The 16,018-nt window shown below is 37.7% G+C and overlaps 1 protein-coding gene across 7 annotated transcripts in view; it reads left to right on the top strand.

Moving 5' to 3' along the window:
• The window catches only part of Bmal2 (basic helix-loop-helix ARNT like 2), a 43,404-nt gene that overhangs the window by 12,928 nt on the left and 14,458 nt on the right, over positions 1–16,018 (top strand). For 5 of the 7 annotated variants that reach the window (XM_077798726.1, XM_077798725.1, XM_077798724.1 and 2 more), the window contains 9 exons: positions 1,682–1,761; positions 3,385–3,477; positions 5,045–5,162; positions 5,973–6,116; positions 10,974–11,214; positions 11,680–11,786; positions 12,838–12,988; positions 14,046–14,104; positions 15,357–15,465. In XM_077798726.1, coding sequence (XP_077654852.1) covers positions 1,682–1,761; positions 3,385–3,477; positions 5,045–5,162; positions 5,973–6,116; positions 10,974–11,214; positions 11,680–11,786; positions 12,838–12,988; positions 14,046–14,104; positions 15,357–15,465 — 1,102 coding nt within the window. The remainder of the gene's footprint in view (positions 1–1,681; positions 1,762–3,384; positions 3,478–5,044; positions 5,163–5,972; positions 6,117–10,973; positions 11,215–11,679; positions 11,787–12,837; positions 12,989–14,045; positions 14,105–15,356; positions 15,466–16,018) is intronic. The other 2 variants (XM_077798728.1, XM_077798729.1) reach the window with 2 other exon arrangements.

The following is a 16,018-nucleotide window of genomic DNA, read 5'->3' as shown; positions in this document are numbered from 1 at the left end:
GTTGTTTTTAAGAGTAAAGAATTAGGGGCTGAGGTTGTGGCTCAGTAGTAGAATACTTGGTGTTTGATTCTCAGCACCACACATATACATAAATAAATAAATTAAATAAATAAAAGTCCACCAATAACTAAAAAAAATATTTTTGAAAAAGTAAAAAAATTAATGCATATGAATTGCTAGTGGAGTTTTCTAATGGGGAAGGTGGTAGTAAGAGTGTTGGTCATTGTCATTTGGGCTCACTTTGAGCTCTGCCACCCATAACCAACATCGATTGTGGGAAAGTGAAGCGGTCAGGCTGCCTGGTCGTTTTTGCTGATGGACTTCTGAAAGCAGGTATGTTAGAGGTCGTGGCAGGTACATGGAATATCTTAGCATCTGTGGTGTTGGCTAACCTGCTGCAGCCTCAACCCTACCTGGGCTGCTCTCCTTTCTCTTCAGCATGTGTCTCCTCCCAAGCGTGGTCTTTTAGTGATTTTTCACTGACAGGGTTTCCCTAACTTGCTTCTGCTGTATGTGCTCTGTCGATCTTGCTTCAAGCCAGACCTAGAAGTGTCCCCACTGTGTTCAGAATCTCTCCACTGCTGTACCCTGGCCCTGAACCCTGTCTGAGTGTCTTTCAGTTCTTTCTCAACTCCCTCCTGCTCCAGTCTACCAGGTGCTGTGTCGTAATAACAAAGGAGAAATCATTCAGGGGAATTCTTTGAGGCCTATGATGCATGTTATTTTGGACAGAGGAGATTTTCCTTTGCTTATGCTGGGCTTTTCCAGATGCTACTAGTCTGGGAAAATGTAACCCACTCACCATGAAGTGCTTTTGGTTTTCTATCCCCTGTCATTTAGATGATTAGTGAGTGTGGGCTGCAGGTCTATCCATGGATCAATTTGTGGTTAAAATGTCTTGGGGTGTTACCCCCACCTAACTCTTTCAAAGGGAGTTGGGGAAAGTGGATTTGCTTCTGCATCACAATTGCCCTTGCACTTTGGTTCTGTAGCTCAGCCTCTGCGCCCCCTTGTGGCCACAAAGGGCTATCACATGTCGGGGTTGGATGCTCTCAACACAGGTAACCTGTTTTGGGTTCTTGCTGGTCTCTGGTCAAACTTTTACCCAGGTTTTGGTCTGATGAATGCCTTCTCATTTTTTTCCCAATGTTTCATTTGCTTTAGAGGCTTCAATTTCAATATAATGAGCTCTGAGGGGTTCAAAATGAATTATTTCATTTGTATTTTACATAGTTTTTGTATATTATTAAAGTCTCCATGTAATCTTTGAAGGAGTTTTCTTAGTTGAAAATACGACAAGTCCATAAAATTTGTTTACATTTTCAGGCTTTCCCCATCCAGGGGAATTCTTATGGTGAGTTTTAATGAGGTTAAGAAATTATCAAATTAACTCTTCTATATTCTTGAATATTGTTGCACATGCATTTTATAATGCTTTTTAAAGCTTTTACTATTTGTGAATTTGAATACAAAGGAATGAGTAGTTCCAAGGATTTACAACCCCAAAGCAAGGTTTTTAATCTAGTAATAATGGAAGAAGAGAAAGTTTACAGAAGAGAAAATGCTCCCCCGCCATCCTCCTCCTCAGTAGCACCAGCAGCCTTGCTAGCGCTCACTGAGAACTTACCTCATTTCCCTCTCCACTCTATTTTCAATAATTTTTTGGTCTGTTTATTTTTAGGCATGACAAATTCTTATTTAGGAGATCACTATAGACCTTCATTTATTCAGGATAATGAACTCAGGCACCTAATCCTTAAGGTAAGTGAAGGGATACATGTCTAAGTTGTATTTGTCCCTTCATTTCTGAGTGGGAGGCAGATTGTCTTTGCTTCTGTTCAAACACACAGAATACAAAAGGTGTATTCTACCACATTTCTTCTAATATAGAGATTGAAGACAGAAATTGGTGTGCCTTATTAGTGAAGGAGAGATGAAGGATGGGCCCTGTCTCCTGTCTGTAGCGTGAACTCCTTACACAGCCTGATGGGTCTGTCCTCATTATTGTCACCTCTTCAGAGCTTTCCAACTAGTGTCCTGTTCCTCAGGATCTTGTTCTCTGATCATGAACAGTCACTGCTTGCAGGATGGGTTGTTGGTCTGCATTTCTGTCCTCATTCTTCCATATGTGTGAGGGTTCAGAGTCACCGTTTGGAGATTTGCCATGGAAGATGTGACATGTGACTGGCTTATCCTGGGCAGATGATAAGTGTCTTGGTCATCTGCTATGACATGAGCTTCAAGCTGTACTCTTATCAAACAGTCTTCAAATATGTTTTCATGATTTTCTTCATTTTTTCTTTAAGGTTCTTTTATTTTTGCTTTCGGTGCTGGAGATTGGACCCGGCGCCTCGTACATGCTGGGCAAGTGCTCTACTATCCCCAGCCCTTAGATTTTGTTCTTGTTTGTTTTTTAGAAAGTTATTCTTTTCTTTAAACCATGAAATGTAAATAGAGTATTCCTAACATGAATAAATAGGAATTTTTGGAGATAACAAAATAATAATTTTTAAACATGGGGAAATGTATTTCTGGGAAGCTTTCTCACAAATCTTTGTATTTTTTTTTCAATCATAACTTCATACGTATAACTGTGGATCCCACCCCCCTTCCCCCGAATATTTCTGCCTAATTCACCTCACTCGTTTCCAACTGGTAAAAATAAGTTCAAGGAATGCCAAGTAGGAGTGCCAGACTCCTGTTCTGTGTTTGTTCATCTCCATTTCCCTGTTGGCTGCATCACAGGGGAATTTGTAGGGGAGATATCGTGGGAGATGAGGATATGTTAGAATTTTTAGTCTGTCTTTGAATGAGTGGTCGCATTATTCAGAATGTATGTGAAAGTGTCATGAAGGTGCCCAGTGACTCATGTCCAACCTTTCCTGACCCGTGCAATGCCCTCACCTTGGCACACCCTCCATCCTCATGGGTGGGTTTTTTTTTTTTTTTTTTTTTGATGACTAGAGTTCCTGTATGTAGGAGAGTAGAATTTGGTCAAGGTAATTTTTATATTAGAAAATATCTGAACCGAACGTTCCACAGCTAAAGCTTCCATGTCAAAAACATAAGCTAGGATTCAGTTTGATCATCTATCAATCTTTACATCTTAATAAATTTTCTTGGGCTGGGGCTGGGGCTCAGTGATAGAGTGCTTGCCTAGCACATGTGAGGCCCTGGGTTCGATTCTCAGCACCGCATATAATTAAATAAAATAAAGCTCTATTGAAAACTAAAAGAAATATTTTTTTAAAAATTCTTAAAATTGATTTTTACCATCTCGGTAAGCACTCTTGATTTTATTGCCACATATTTTCCTTAACATCTGAACTAATGTAGGACATAAGATGTTTTACACTTTATTGTATTTTTTTTTTTAAATCCTAGACTGCAGAAGGCTTCCTGTTTGTGGTTGGATGTGAAAGAGGAAAAATTCTCTTCGTTTCTAAGTCAGTCTCCAAAGTACTTAATTATGATCAGGTATCCACAACTAATCCATGGGATGGGGGGATTAGGTTTTGCTAAATTAGAAGAAGGTACTTGGAAAGAGGGTAGGTTTTTATTACTGACATCTGTGTTCCTTTCTTGACTTTTAGCAGGCTAACTTTCTTGAACCCCAGCCTCCTTCTATGTAAATATGGGAAATAATAATTATACCTGTCTCTCAGGGTACAATGACTAAAAAAGATACCAAACTGGAGTGTCTGAAAAGTGTTAGTCACCCTTCTGTATGTCTAGAGACAGCATTATTGCTCATTATTGAGTTATACACATTGCATAATAGCTCTTGATTTCAGCTCTGTCAACAAATCCAAGGCACATCTTTTGTGTAACTGGCTTACCTCATTCTTGAGCACTGTTTAATTTCAACTAGCTACTCAAAAACTACAGTAGTGAAACTAATCCGACAGAGTGAATAAACTAGAAATCAGGTAGACCACAGCTTTGATCTTGAGTAACCCCATTATTTCCTCTCTGTTTTCAAGGTTGGAAGGATATGAGGCATTATAGGTAATGGGTTAAATATTAGAAAAGATGTATTATAAGCCTTTATGCAGAAGGATTGAGAACCAGTTAATCATGCAGCTGTGACAGCTGGGGGCACAGGAGTGGTACAAGACCTGATGACTCCTTTTTAATTGGAGTTGGAGATCACCATACACACACACCAAGCTAAGATAACTTATGATACAGGGTAGTATTTAAGTTCCAAATCAGTGGCACAGAGTTCAGTTCCACTGGGCACAGACTTTTTCACGTCAGATCCCATTTAAGTGGCTCACTGTCTACTCAGGAAGATGTTGGGATCCCTGTGATAGATAACAGGATCTAGTTGGCTTTTCAGATTCAGAAACCTGACTTGCTCCAAAGTAGAGAGTTATGGTCATAAACTTATATCAGCCAAACACTCGACACCCTAGTACATAAGTCAGGTTGCTGGTTTTCTAGTCTCTCTGTCTTCTTGTGTCAGCTGGTCCATCTGTTCCACCTGCTACAGGAATGTCTACCTGGGTAATACAGGAGTTCAGAAGAGGTATGATCATTGTAGTCAGACAGGGAAGTGAGAGGTTTTCTGGGGTGGTTTTTTGTTGTTGTTGTTGTTTTTTTAAGTATTATGTTTGTTTAGAGTATAGTGAACTTATACCCTAAAATTGGATATTCTGTGATTTACGTATTCTATAATGTAATCTATTTGCTTTTATCAAGGATAAAAAAGCTCAAAGTAAATCATAGTGATTTATACATACTATGTGAATTGGGGGATGTTAAAAACAGTAACAAGATTTAACTGAATATTGGCAATTAGGCATTTGTATATGGTTTGTGTGTATCCAAGAATAGTTCTGAGTGCATGTATTTTTTTCTGTCTACAAATATCACCATGCTTCTAACACTGACTTAGTCAATGTCTCACCATGTAGTGAACATATATCTTTGAGCTTAAGAAAAATCAGCCTCTAACAGGGAATATTTATCATATGTCTGTGTGAGGAAATGTAAAAAAAGGTGGCACTGATTTTTAAATGCACCTCTGCCTTATGAATAGGCTAGTTTGACGGGACAAAGCTTATTTGACTTCTTACATCCAAAAGATGTTGCCAAAGTAAAGGAACAACTTTCTTCTTCTGATATTTCACCAAGGGAGAAGCTAATAGATGCCAAAAGTAAGTACTCATTTATTTACCATTTTCTATAAATATAATTGTTACCTGAAAGTACAGCTGAACAATTTTTTAAACCAGCTAATTAAGGTTTTATCAAGAAGAGAATTAGTGAACTTTATGTTCACCAGCTCTAGAGGGTGAAAAATACATAGCTATACAGAGAATTCCTAGACTTACACAGACACCTGAAAATAAGTATAGCGATCAATTCAAATGAAGGTGCTTTGGGAAACACATGACTGATTCATAGTCATTATTTTTTATAAGCAAATGAATTTTTCTAAGAAGATATTGTTTGGGGTAAAAACAATTGTTGGAGTTTTCATTACTTAGGTATATGCTGAGAGACAATACCTGAGTTAGTTCTTTTTAGTATGAAAGACCTTGTGTTATACTAACTGGTCTCAGGAAGTAGACTAATTCTTTATATTCTGTGAAAATACTTAATCTCTGAAAATGCTAAGTGCCAATATGATATAAAAATTCTATGCCTCTGACAGTGGTTGTAGTGAAGTTTTTCTTTATTTTTTTTAATTCAGTTTTTTATTTCATATAAGTTTATTATCCACCCCATGGTGGGGGAGAAAAACTGCAAGTGTTTTGAATTGTCCAATGTGATTGCTTGACAACCACACTTTTTGGTATGTTCAGTTCAGGATTTATTGTATAATCATGATGTTGCTTTAAATAATCATTTATTTTCTCAATTTGTTAAAACACTGTAGGTGATCAGAAAACATCAGGAGGTAAATTTTAAAAGTATTTGAAAATATTTCTTTCCACCTCTTCTCTTGCCCCCTTCTGCCAAAGCTGGTTTGCCTGTTCACAGTAATTGTCACGCTGGGAGGACACGTGTGTATTCTGGCTCCAGACGATCTTTCTTCTGCCGAATAAAGAGCTGTAAAATCTCTGTCAAAGAAGAACACGGATGTTTACCCAACTTAAAGAAGAAAGGTATGATCCTTTTGAAATGTCAAGTGATTTGTAGCATAGATGCAAATTTTAATGTCCTAAATACTTTTCATACAGAAAAAAAGTAAAATGTGTAGTCAGGGCTTCAAGACCAAAAACACCTAAGAAAATAAATTTTTTAATATTTATTTTTTCAGTTTTAGTCGGATACAGTATTTTTATTTTATTTTTATGTGGTGTTGAGGATCAAACCAGTGCCTCATGCATGTGAGGCGAGCACTCTACCGCTGAGCCACAACCCCAGCCCATAAGAATGTTTTTTAACCATATTTATTTAGATTGGTTCATTGTATCTTTCAAATGTATCAGGTAATTACATATTTTGTTCATTGACCAAGATTTTAATAGTGCTGTTGAAATTATAGTTTGGGGGCTGGGCTTGTGGCTCAGTGGTAGAGCGCTTGCCTAGCATGTGTGAGACACTGGGTTTGATTCTCAGCACCACATATAAATAAATGAATAAAATAAAGGTCCATACATAAAAAATATTTTTAAAAAAGAAAAAAAAGAAAATAAATTATAGTTTGGGAGCTATTAAAAGAGAAACAAATGACCAGAGATGGAAATGAAAATTTTGTTATGACACTCCACTGTTCCTTTTTTAAAAAGATCTTTTTAAAGAAAAAAGTTAAAAAAAAAAAAAACCGTGCACACACGAATGTTAATGGCACAATAGCCTTGTTTGATTAATTTCAGTGAAAGTTTCTTAAAATATCCAAGATGTGGTTTTAATTCTTGTGACATTGTGGTTCTTTGGTAAATATTTGTCTTGCAATTCTTTTCTACATTCATCTTGCAGATGCTTTATGAAATGGTTAAAAACTCATTTAACTTCGTGAGGGAATTTTAGGAAATGCAAAATATCTTATAACTTTTTTTGCCTAAGAATATACCAAGCTATTTAGGATTTTTTATTCAAATTTCAACTTGAGATTTGTTTTCTTATCCTTTAGGAGACTTTTTGTATGGAGCTACAGGATTTAACTTACAAATTTTGGTCTGAATTGTTTTTGACAACCGCCTAAAATGATAACCACTCATATCCACTCAATATGCATTTACCCTGTGCCAGATACTATGCTAAGTGAATTAATCCTCATGAGAACCTTTTTGTTGTTGTTATGTGTTTTTTTTGGTGCTGGGGATAGAACCCAGGGCCTCAAGTATGCTAGACAAGCACTCTACCACTGAGCTCTCCCTCGGCCCCATGAAAATACTATTCTTACCTCTATTTAAAATCAAAGATGCTCCAGGTTCTCATTGTGGGTTCTACCTCACAGCAGAAATGCTGGTGGGTAGCCTTAGGGCACAGTCGGAAGCGCCTGGGCTCTGAATTCCCTAGGGTTTTAGTGTCAGGTCTGCCACTTAAAAACTGTGCACCCTTAGGCAATTTCCTCTTAATTTACAGAAAGTGAATGTTAAGGACTGAACTTATGTTTCCCCCAAATGTGTCTGTGGAAGTTCTAACCTCCCTGTGACTGTATTTATAGCCAGAGGTGTTAAAGAGGTGACGGGGTTAAACAAGGGCTCAATGGTACAGCCTTTGCCCAATAGGACTGGAGTCCTGAGAGGAAGACTAGGAGCTCTAGGGTTGTTCGTCCACACAGAGAAAGGCCATCTGTAAGCCAAGGAGAGAGGCCTCGGGAGAAACCAAGCCTGCCAGGTCCTTGATCTGAGACGTCTAGCCTCTAGCACTGTAAGACAATTGCTTGTTTGGGCCTGTGTGTGGTGTTTTGTTATGGCAGCTGAACTGAGCTGATGAAGACAAGGAGTGCCGTTCTCTTTCATGTGGCTCCTTAGTGCTTGGCTCCCAGGGGGCACTCAGACAATGGCTAGTATTTGTGGCTCAGAAGGGAGAGAAGGAAAAATGAAAGAGAACAAGGAGAGAATGAATACCTTGGAAAGGTATTTCTTGTCCCTGGCCCTTGGTCACACTTGTTTGGTGACCTAACATATGGTCTGTTCTAGAGAAAATAACATGTATTGATGAAAAAAATATGTATCCTGCAGCTGTTGGATGGAATTTTCTGTAAAAGTTCATTTCATAGATCATTTAGTTTCTTTGTTGACTTTTGTGTGGATGAATCTGTCTGTCAGTGAGAGTGGGTACTAAAATCCCCTAATATGATTGTATTGGCGCCTCTCTCCCCCTTTAGGTCTAATAGTGTTTGTTTTATAAAATCTGGTGCTCCCACATTAGGTATGTACGGATTTACATTTGTCTTCATGGTGAATCAGTCCCTTGATCATTAGCGACCTTCTTGGACTCTTGTTAGTTTTTGTCTTAGTCTCGTTTACCAGATGTAAGGGTAGCTATTCCTACTTGCTTTAAGATTCCATTTGCTTGGAATATCATTTTCACTTTGTCTCTTTCTTTATTGGTATAGAAAGCTTACTATAGGCAGCATAAAATATTGTTTATTTAAAACAAAATAAAACCAATATTTCATATTGTTTTATTCAGCCAGTCTGGGTTTTGTTTGTTTGTTTTGGTACTGGAGATTGAACCCAGGGGTGCTTTACCAACAAGCTATATCCCCAGTCATTTTTATTTTTAGACAGGGTTTCACTAAGTTGCTGAGGCTGGCCTCCAACTTAATACTCCTCCTACCTAAGCCTCCCAAGTAGCTAAAATTAGAGATGTTCATCACTGCACTGCACCCAGCAAGGCTTATTATTTTTGGATACCACCTAGTTTTGTTAATATGAATGAAAACATTGTATATATGATTATCCCTATTTTAATTCCTTTGAGTTACGTTGGACATTAGGGTGATGTAAAGGAAAGGGCATGGAATAGTTCTAGGTTTCTCATTTAACTGCCTGGGTTAATTGTGGCGGCATAAGTCAGGCTAGGGAAGAAGTGATAAAGACTAGGTCTAAGGTTGGAAGGGACCATGAGTTTTGTTATTTAAGGCATCCATGGATGTGGAGAAGATGATGTCTATTGGGTGTTGAATGCAAGGTCTTGTGTATGGTTTACAAGACCTCAAGGGTGTTCCCTGCTTTATTCTCCAGCTGTTACCCATGCAGCCTCTGCATTAGCCACATCTGATTACTGTCTCAATCTGTTTGCTCTGGTTCTTCCCTCTGACTGGGAACACCCTTTTGTACCTGTGCCCTCCACCTCCTGTCTGAGTACCTCCCATAATAGAGCATTCACTGTCAAACACCATGGCATGAGTAGCTCAGGATCCGGGCTCTGGACCAGCCTGTTTGGATGTAAACCTCAGCTGCACTCTGTACCTGCTGCAGTTTTGGCATTAACCCTGTTTCCCAAGACAATGAGGGTAATATTAGAACCTCACACAGGACTCTGAGGATGGAATAAGTCATACATTTAAAGCACTTAAAACAGGATGGCACATGTCTTCTAGACAGGTTTGCAGTTATCACCTTGCTCTTTTTAAGATAACCCATATGGTCTTTCACTTAAATATTCTTTTCTTTTTTAAGATTTATTATGGTAACAGTCTTTTCAGATAATGCCAATGTAAAACAAAGCTTGTTCTGGATTTTCCTAAATCTGATCACAAACAAGTTGTTTAAAAGACTTTTCCTTTCTCTCCCTCTACTTCTTACCTCCTAAATCCCCTTTTTGGAGGACTGCTATGAACTGTATACCGCCCATCTTTTAGGCCTGTGTTGTATTTCATTGTTTTCTTAGGCATTTCCTGATATTTGAGCATATGGATATTTTCAGTTTTTTATTCTAGTAGACCTGTTTGACAGGCTGTTCCCTATGAGTTCATTGCTTGGTATTTTTCTGAAAAGTGATTTTTTTTTAGGCAGATTTTATCTTTACCTTTTATTACATTTATCCAAATATTCCCTAAAATATTTCTATAATATACCATGTATATCTATTATTATAAGTGCTAACATAGGAAATTTAAGAATATATGCATAATGATTTAAATGTTCTTTTTAAGCTTATGAATATAAACTATAATATACCCCCAAAATTAATAAGCTAAAAGACATGAAATTTAACTTTTTCTAAGATATAATTATTATAATTTAAAACCCTGGGAAACTGAGAGCATTGGCACATGCCTATAGTCCCAACTACTGGAGGCTGAGGCAGGAAGAACTCAAATTTAAGAACAGTCTCAGCAACTTAGCAAGACTTTGCTCAAAATAAAATGAAAAGGTCTAGGGATGTAGCTTAGTAATAGAGCCCCGGCCTAGGTATAGCCAAAGCTCTGGATCAGACCCCTAGTATCACAAAAACAAAACTGACTTGGAATATATAAAGTATAGGCCTACTTAATCCTAAATTAAAGCAATCAGTTACTTTTCTGACATAATTTAATTTAGTTTCTGGGGTGGGGAGGAATACCTATCAATAAAATCATTATATAACAAGATCAGATATTTTGGGGGGGAGTACTGAGGACTGAACTCGGGGACCCTTGGCCACTGAGCCACATCCCCAGCACTATTTTGTATTTTATTTAGAGACAGGGTCTCCCTGAGTTGCTTAGTGCCTTGCCATTGCTGAGGTTGGCTTTGAACTTGCGGTCCTCCTGCCTCAGCCTCTTCAGCTGCTGGGATTACAGGCATGTACCACTGTGCCCGGCATTTTTTTTTTAAGAATAAAAGGAGTAGGATTTATTATTCAGTTGTGTAGAATAGAAACAGAACTCTTGCAGGGGTGAGAGGGGAGCCCCTTAGGGGTTGTCCTTGATGGTTTCTTTTTAATCCAATTCCCTTCCCCTTTCACTGTAGCATATTTAAAGACCATTTCCCAGCCATTACAATTACTGTAAATGCCAATATAAGAAGTTGTAGAGTTTATAATTATGTAAATGTCCTTTTCTAAAAATGTTTAATTAGATCATAGAAAATTCTGTACCATCCACTGCACTGGTTACCTGAGAAGCTGGCCTCCAGATATGGTTGGAATGGAAGAGGAGAGGGACAACAAGAAAGACAACAGTCATTTTACCTGCCTCGTTGCCATTGGAAGATTGCATCCGTTTATTGTCCCACAGAACAGTGGAGAAATTAAAGTGAAACCAACTGAATTCATAACACGGTTTGCAATGAATGGAAAATTTGTGTACGTAGACCAAAGGTAAACATTTACATGATATACAGATGTGGCATTCAATGGGGTGTTTGAGGCTATGAAAGCTGTAGTTTAGTAGTACTGCTGTTTTTTTTTGTTTTTTTTTTAAGGCTTCAGAGCAGGGAATAAAGTTTAGGTGAGATAAGGGTATGGATGTGTCAGTAAATTTGTTCAAACAAAAATATAAATTGGGAAAATATTTGTCAACCAGTAATGCGGAGACTGGGCCTGGCTAGTGGCCACAGTTTTGATGGGGAGTAGTAAGGGCGCTCCTGGGGTTGGTTGGGGGGCTGTGTCTGTGTGACTCTTCTGGTGTGCGGCCCTAGTCCTGGCTAGAGCCGCCAAGGGCAGCCTAATGGTCACTCATCCCCAAGGCCACAGCCCCACTATTCTGACCACAGCTGGGCCTCCAGTGTTCTGGGACGGAGTGCACTCACCAATTCTGAAGTTTGTTTTCAATCTTAAAACCAGGGCAACAGCCATTTTAGGATATTTGCCTCAGGAACTTTTGGGAACTTCTTGTTATGAATATTTCCATCAAGATGACCATAGTAACCTGACTGACAAGCACAAAGCAGGTACGCTGTGCCCTGAGTGGAGTACTTTTTGGGTGATTTTTTTATTACAGCTTCAACTCTGAAATTTCTCCTCCTGTGAAATTAGTAATGTGAATCATTCTTCAAGGAATTGATTTTTATGGTGACTTATACTTTTTGGCTATTATTTTATTAATTCTTAATTACTATTTAGTTTTTAATTGTATCTAATTTTATTAAATTTTAAAATTTGTTCTAATTAGTTATACGTAACAGTAGAATGCATTTTGACACATTGTACACAAATGGAGACAACTGCTCATTCCTCTGGCTGAATGTGGTGCAGGGTCACTCCAGTAGTGTAATCGTACACATATGTAGGGTAATAATGTCTGTCTCATTCCACCATCCTTCCCATCCCCACAGCCCCTCCCCTCCCCTCACTCCCCTCTATATAATCCAAAGTCCCTTCATTGTTCCCTCCCTCTCCCCCATTATGGATCAGCATCTGCTGATCAGAGAAAACATTAGGCCTTTGGTTTGGGGGATTGGCTTATTTCATTTAGAATGATATTCTCTTGTATTAGCCATATCTACAAATGCCATAATTTTATTCTTCTTTAAGACTGAGTAATATTCCATTGTGTATATGTACCACATTTTCTTTATCCATTCATCTGTTGAAGGGCACCTAGGTTGGTCCCATAGTTTAGCTATTGTAAATTGAACTGCTATAAACTTCTATACAGCTATATTACTGTAGTATGCTGATTTTAAGTCCTTTGGGTGTAAATCAAGGAGAGGGATAGCTGGGTCAAATGGTGATTCCATTCCAAGTTTTCTGAGGAATCTCCATACTGCTTTCCAAAGTGGTTGCTCTGATTTGCAGTCCCACCAGTACCTTTTCCCCCCCACATCCTCGCCAACACTTATTATTGCTTGTATTCTTGATAATTGCCATTCTGAATGGAGTGAGATGAAATCTTAGAGTAGTTTTCATTTGCATTTCTCCAGTTGCTACAGATTAATTTTGTTAAATTTTTAATTTAATATTCAATTTGATTAATATTTAATAATGTTTTTTCTTGTTAAGTTCTACAGAGTAAGGAGAAAATATTTACAGACTCATACAAATTCAGAGTGAAAGATGGCTCCTTTGTAACTTTAAAAAGCCAGTGGTTTAGTTTCACTAATCCTTGGACCAGAGAACTAGAATATATTGTGTCTGTCAACACACTAGTTTTGTAAGTACTTTATTTTTAAGACCTTCATATTAATCTCAAATGGATGCAATTTTTTTCCCCTAAATATTTTCAGTCTGCAGTTGGTAGAATCCATGGATGCAGAACTTGAGGATGCAGAGGGCCCGCTATGTTCTGAGTTGTTCATTGGCAATAGTTCTCCCAAGTTTGCTCTTTTGTAATGTACTTTTGCTTGGTGTAATACATGATGGTAAAAGCATTTATCCAGGCATTTCCTTCCTACCCTTCATGATCTTGTCTTGTCCTTAAACTGCATGTCATTTTGCATCTATATCCTCTAAGTCTGGGTGCCACATGTGACTGAGTGGGGCGTGCCGAAGAGTGAGTAGAAATCCAGCCCAAGTGTTGCTAAGCAACACTGTCTATAGCTGTGTCAGCCTGAAGGAAGAGCCACTTTTCCTGACTGGCAACAGTATGTTCCTATGGCCCTGTTCTAAGTTTTACTGTTTTTCTACAAGTTTCCCTTTGATGATGCTATAAGGTTTTATTAGATCTATTTATTTATTTATTGGGTACAAGGGATTTGAACCCAGGGGGGCTTAACCACTGAGCCGCAGCCCAACCCTTTTTATTTTTGATTTTAAGACAGGGTCTTGCTAAGTTGCTGAGCTGGCTTTGAACTTGCAATCCTCTTGCTTGAGCCTCCTGAGCTGCTGGGATTTCAGGCATGTACCACCATGCCTGGCTATTGATTTTATTATTTGCAATATTTGGTATATAAAAAAAAGCACCAAAAAATTATCTCAAACATTGCCTGTCACCCATTCCAGTAATCTTTGCCTTCTTATCACTAGGATAGGAACTGAGAATTTGTTACTGTGTAACCATATACTTAATAGGATATTTGGCAATGGCCCTGATAATTAGCATATCAAATACCTTGATGTGGTGATATTAACAATATGTACATTAACATGTACATAAAACATTAAATGGGCCAAGAATTGACAATCAAATGCATGGAGCTTAATGTAGTTGTTTTAACAATTTTCTTTATCTTAGGGGGAAAAGAATCACCTATATTTTTTTTTAATTCTAGGGGGCATAGTGAGACCAGAGGAGCATCATTATTTCACTGCAGCTCTCAATCATCAGAAGGTAAGTTTAGGTTTTAGTTGGTGGAAGACTTGTTGCTAAGACCATTAAGACTATTACTTAATAATATTATGCAGTTACTTTTTTTTCTGTCTTGGAGAGGGGAAAATTTCAAGGTGAAATTAGAAGACTTCTATGGGTAGCTTATCGGCATCCCAAATGTGGGAGTAAGTTCACAGGGAAATAGGTACCCCCTTGGAAACTCCCAGGAGTGCCACCATGTCCCCTTTAGAATGCCCACAGCTCTTTGTTCACACTTCGGTTACTGCCTTCATTGTGTTTCCATGAGTTGTGCATTTGTTGGGCTCCCCCTGGCTTCAGGAGCAGGAATAGTGTTTTAACAGCCTTCCCTGGCAGCCAGCGTCGTCCCTTGTCTGTTGTGGTGCTTGTTAAATATCTGTTGCAGAAATAAAAGTATTAAGGGCAGCTTTTGCTTATCTGTTACCATATTTCACCACATAATTGTTACCACCTCATTTACGTGGATTCCATGCATCCTAATGTTGCACCAAAGACAGTTTAGTAATGAATGATTTTTAAATAATATCAGCACAATTTCTATTTTTTAAAAAAATTTTACATATGGGCTGGGGATGTGGCTCAAGTGGTAGCGCGCTCGCCTAGCATGCGTGCGGCCGGGGTTCGATCCTCAGCACCACATACAAACAAAGATGTTGTGTCCGCCGAGAACTAAATAACTAACTAAATAAATAAATATTTTTTTAAAAATTTACATAATGTTGGCACCCCACTATTTTGAAAAAAATTTTGGCATGAAATCTGTAATGATTATTGGTGAAATATGGTAGTTTTTAACCACAGGGTTGTACTAACATATTTGTGTAATAAAAATATTAGGAAATATGAGAAATAGAGTAGTATTTCTCAGGCCTTCGTATGGAGATGAAAGTAGGAGGAGAAAGAGAACTAGAAAATTATTTGAATTGAAAGTTATTAACCATATGAAAAATTGTGGTATATATGCATAATAAGAATTGTAATGCAAAAAAAAGTACATGTATAAAGACATGAATTGGTGTGAACATGCATTATATACAATGATATGGAAAATTGTGCTCTCTAAGTATAGTAAGAATTGTAATGCAGTCCACTGTCGTGTAATTTTAAAAAATAAAATCAATGAAAAACAAAAGAAAAAAGACCTGGAAAACTGGAAAAAAAAAGAAAGTTTTAACCAAAGTTACATAATTTTTATAAGTCTCAATTGAATTATTTTTCTTTTGCTGTTGCTTAGAATCCCCTAAGCAATCTTGTATCCATGTGCCTGGAATGTCTACTGGAACTGTACTTGGTGCTGGCAGTATCGGAACAGACATTGCAAACGAAGTTCTGAATTTACAAAGGTAATGCTTTATTGCTGCATATATTTTCACAAGTAAATTTATTATTTACAAAGCCAACATACAAAAATCAGTTTTTCTAAAAGCAAATAGCCAGTTTACTAACATAATGGAAGAGATTAGCACTAGAACAATATTAAAAATATATATTTTTTAAGTTACAGATTTTTAAAAAATATTTCTTAATTGTCAATGGATCTTTTATTTAATTGATTTATTTATATGCAGTGCTGACAACTGAACTCAGAGCCTCACACATGCCAGACAAGCACTCTACCACAACTCCAGCCCTATAGATTTCATAAGAAGTGTCCAGAGCTGAGGCTGAAGTGTAGCTCAGTGGTAGACTATTTACCTGGCATGTATAAGGTCCTGGGTTTGACCAGCACCATCCAAAATAAAATAAAAAAGGAAAGTGTCCAGACCTACATAAAACAACAACCACTTTTAATATTTACAAAGATAAAGAAAAGGTAACTCAAATAACTTTTATGACATAGCTGTTTTTCATTGTGAAAATTTGATATAAAATTCAGTGTCCTTAGACTGACCTGAA

This window comes from Urocitellus parryii, chromosome 5 (assembly GCF_045843805.1).
Source record: "Urocitellus parryii isolate mUroPar1 chromosome 5, mUroPar1.hap1, whole genome shotgun sequence".
NCBI lineage: Eukaryota > Metazoa > Chordata > Mammalia > Rodentia > Sciuridae > Urocitellus > Urocitellus parryii.
The sequence above is the reverse complement of the archived record's forward strand: the minus strand, read 5'-3'. Positions and strand labels throughout refer to the sequence as shown.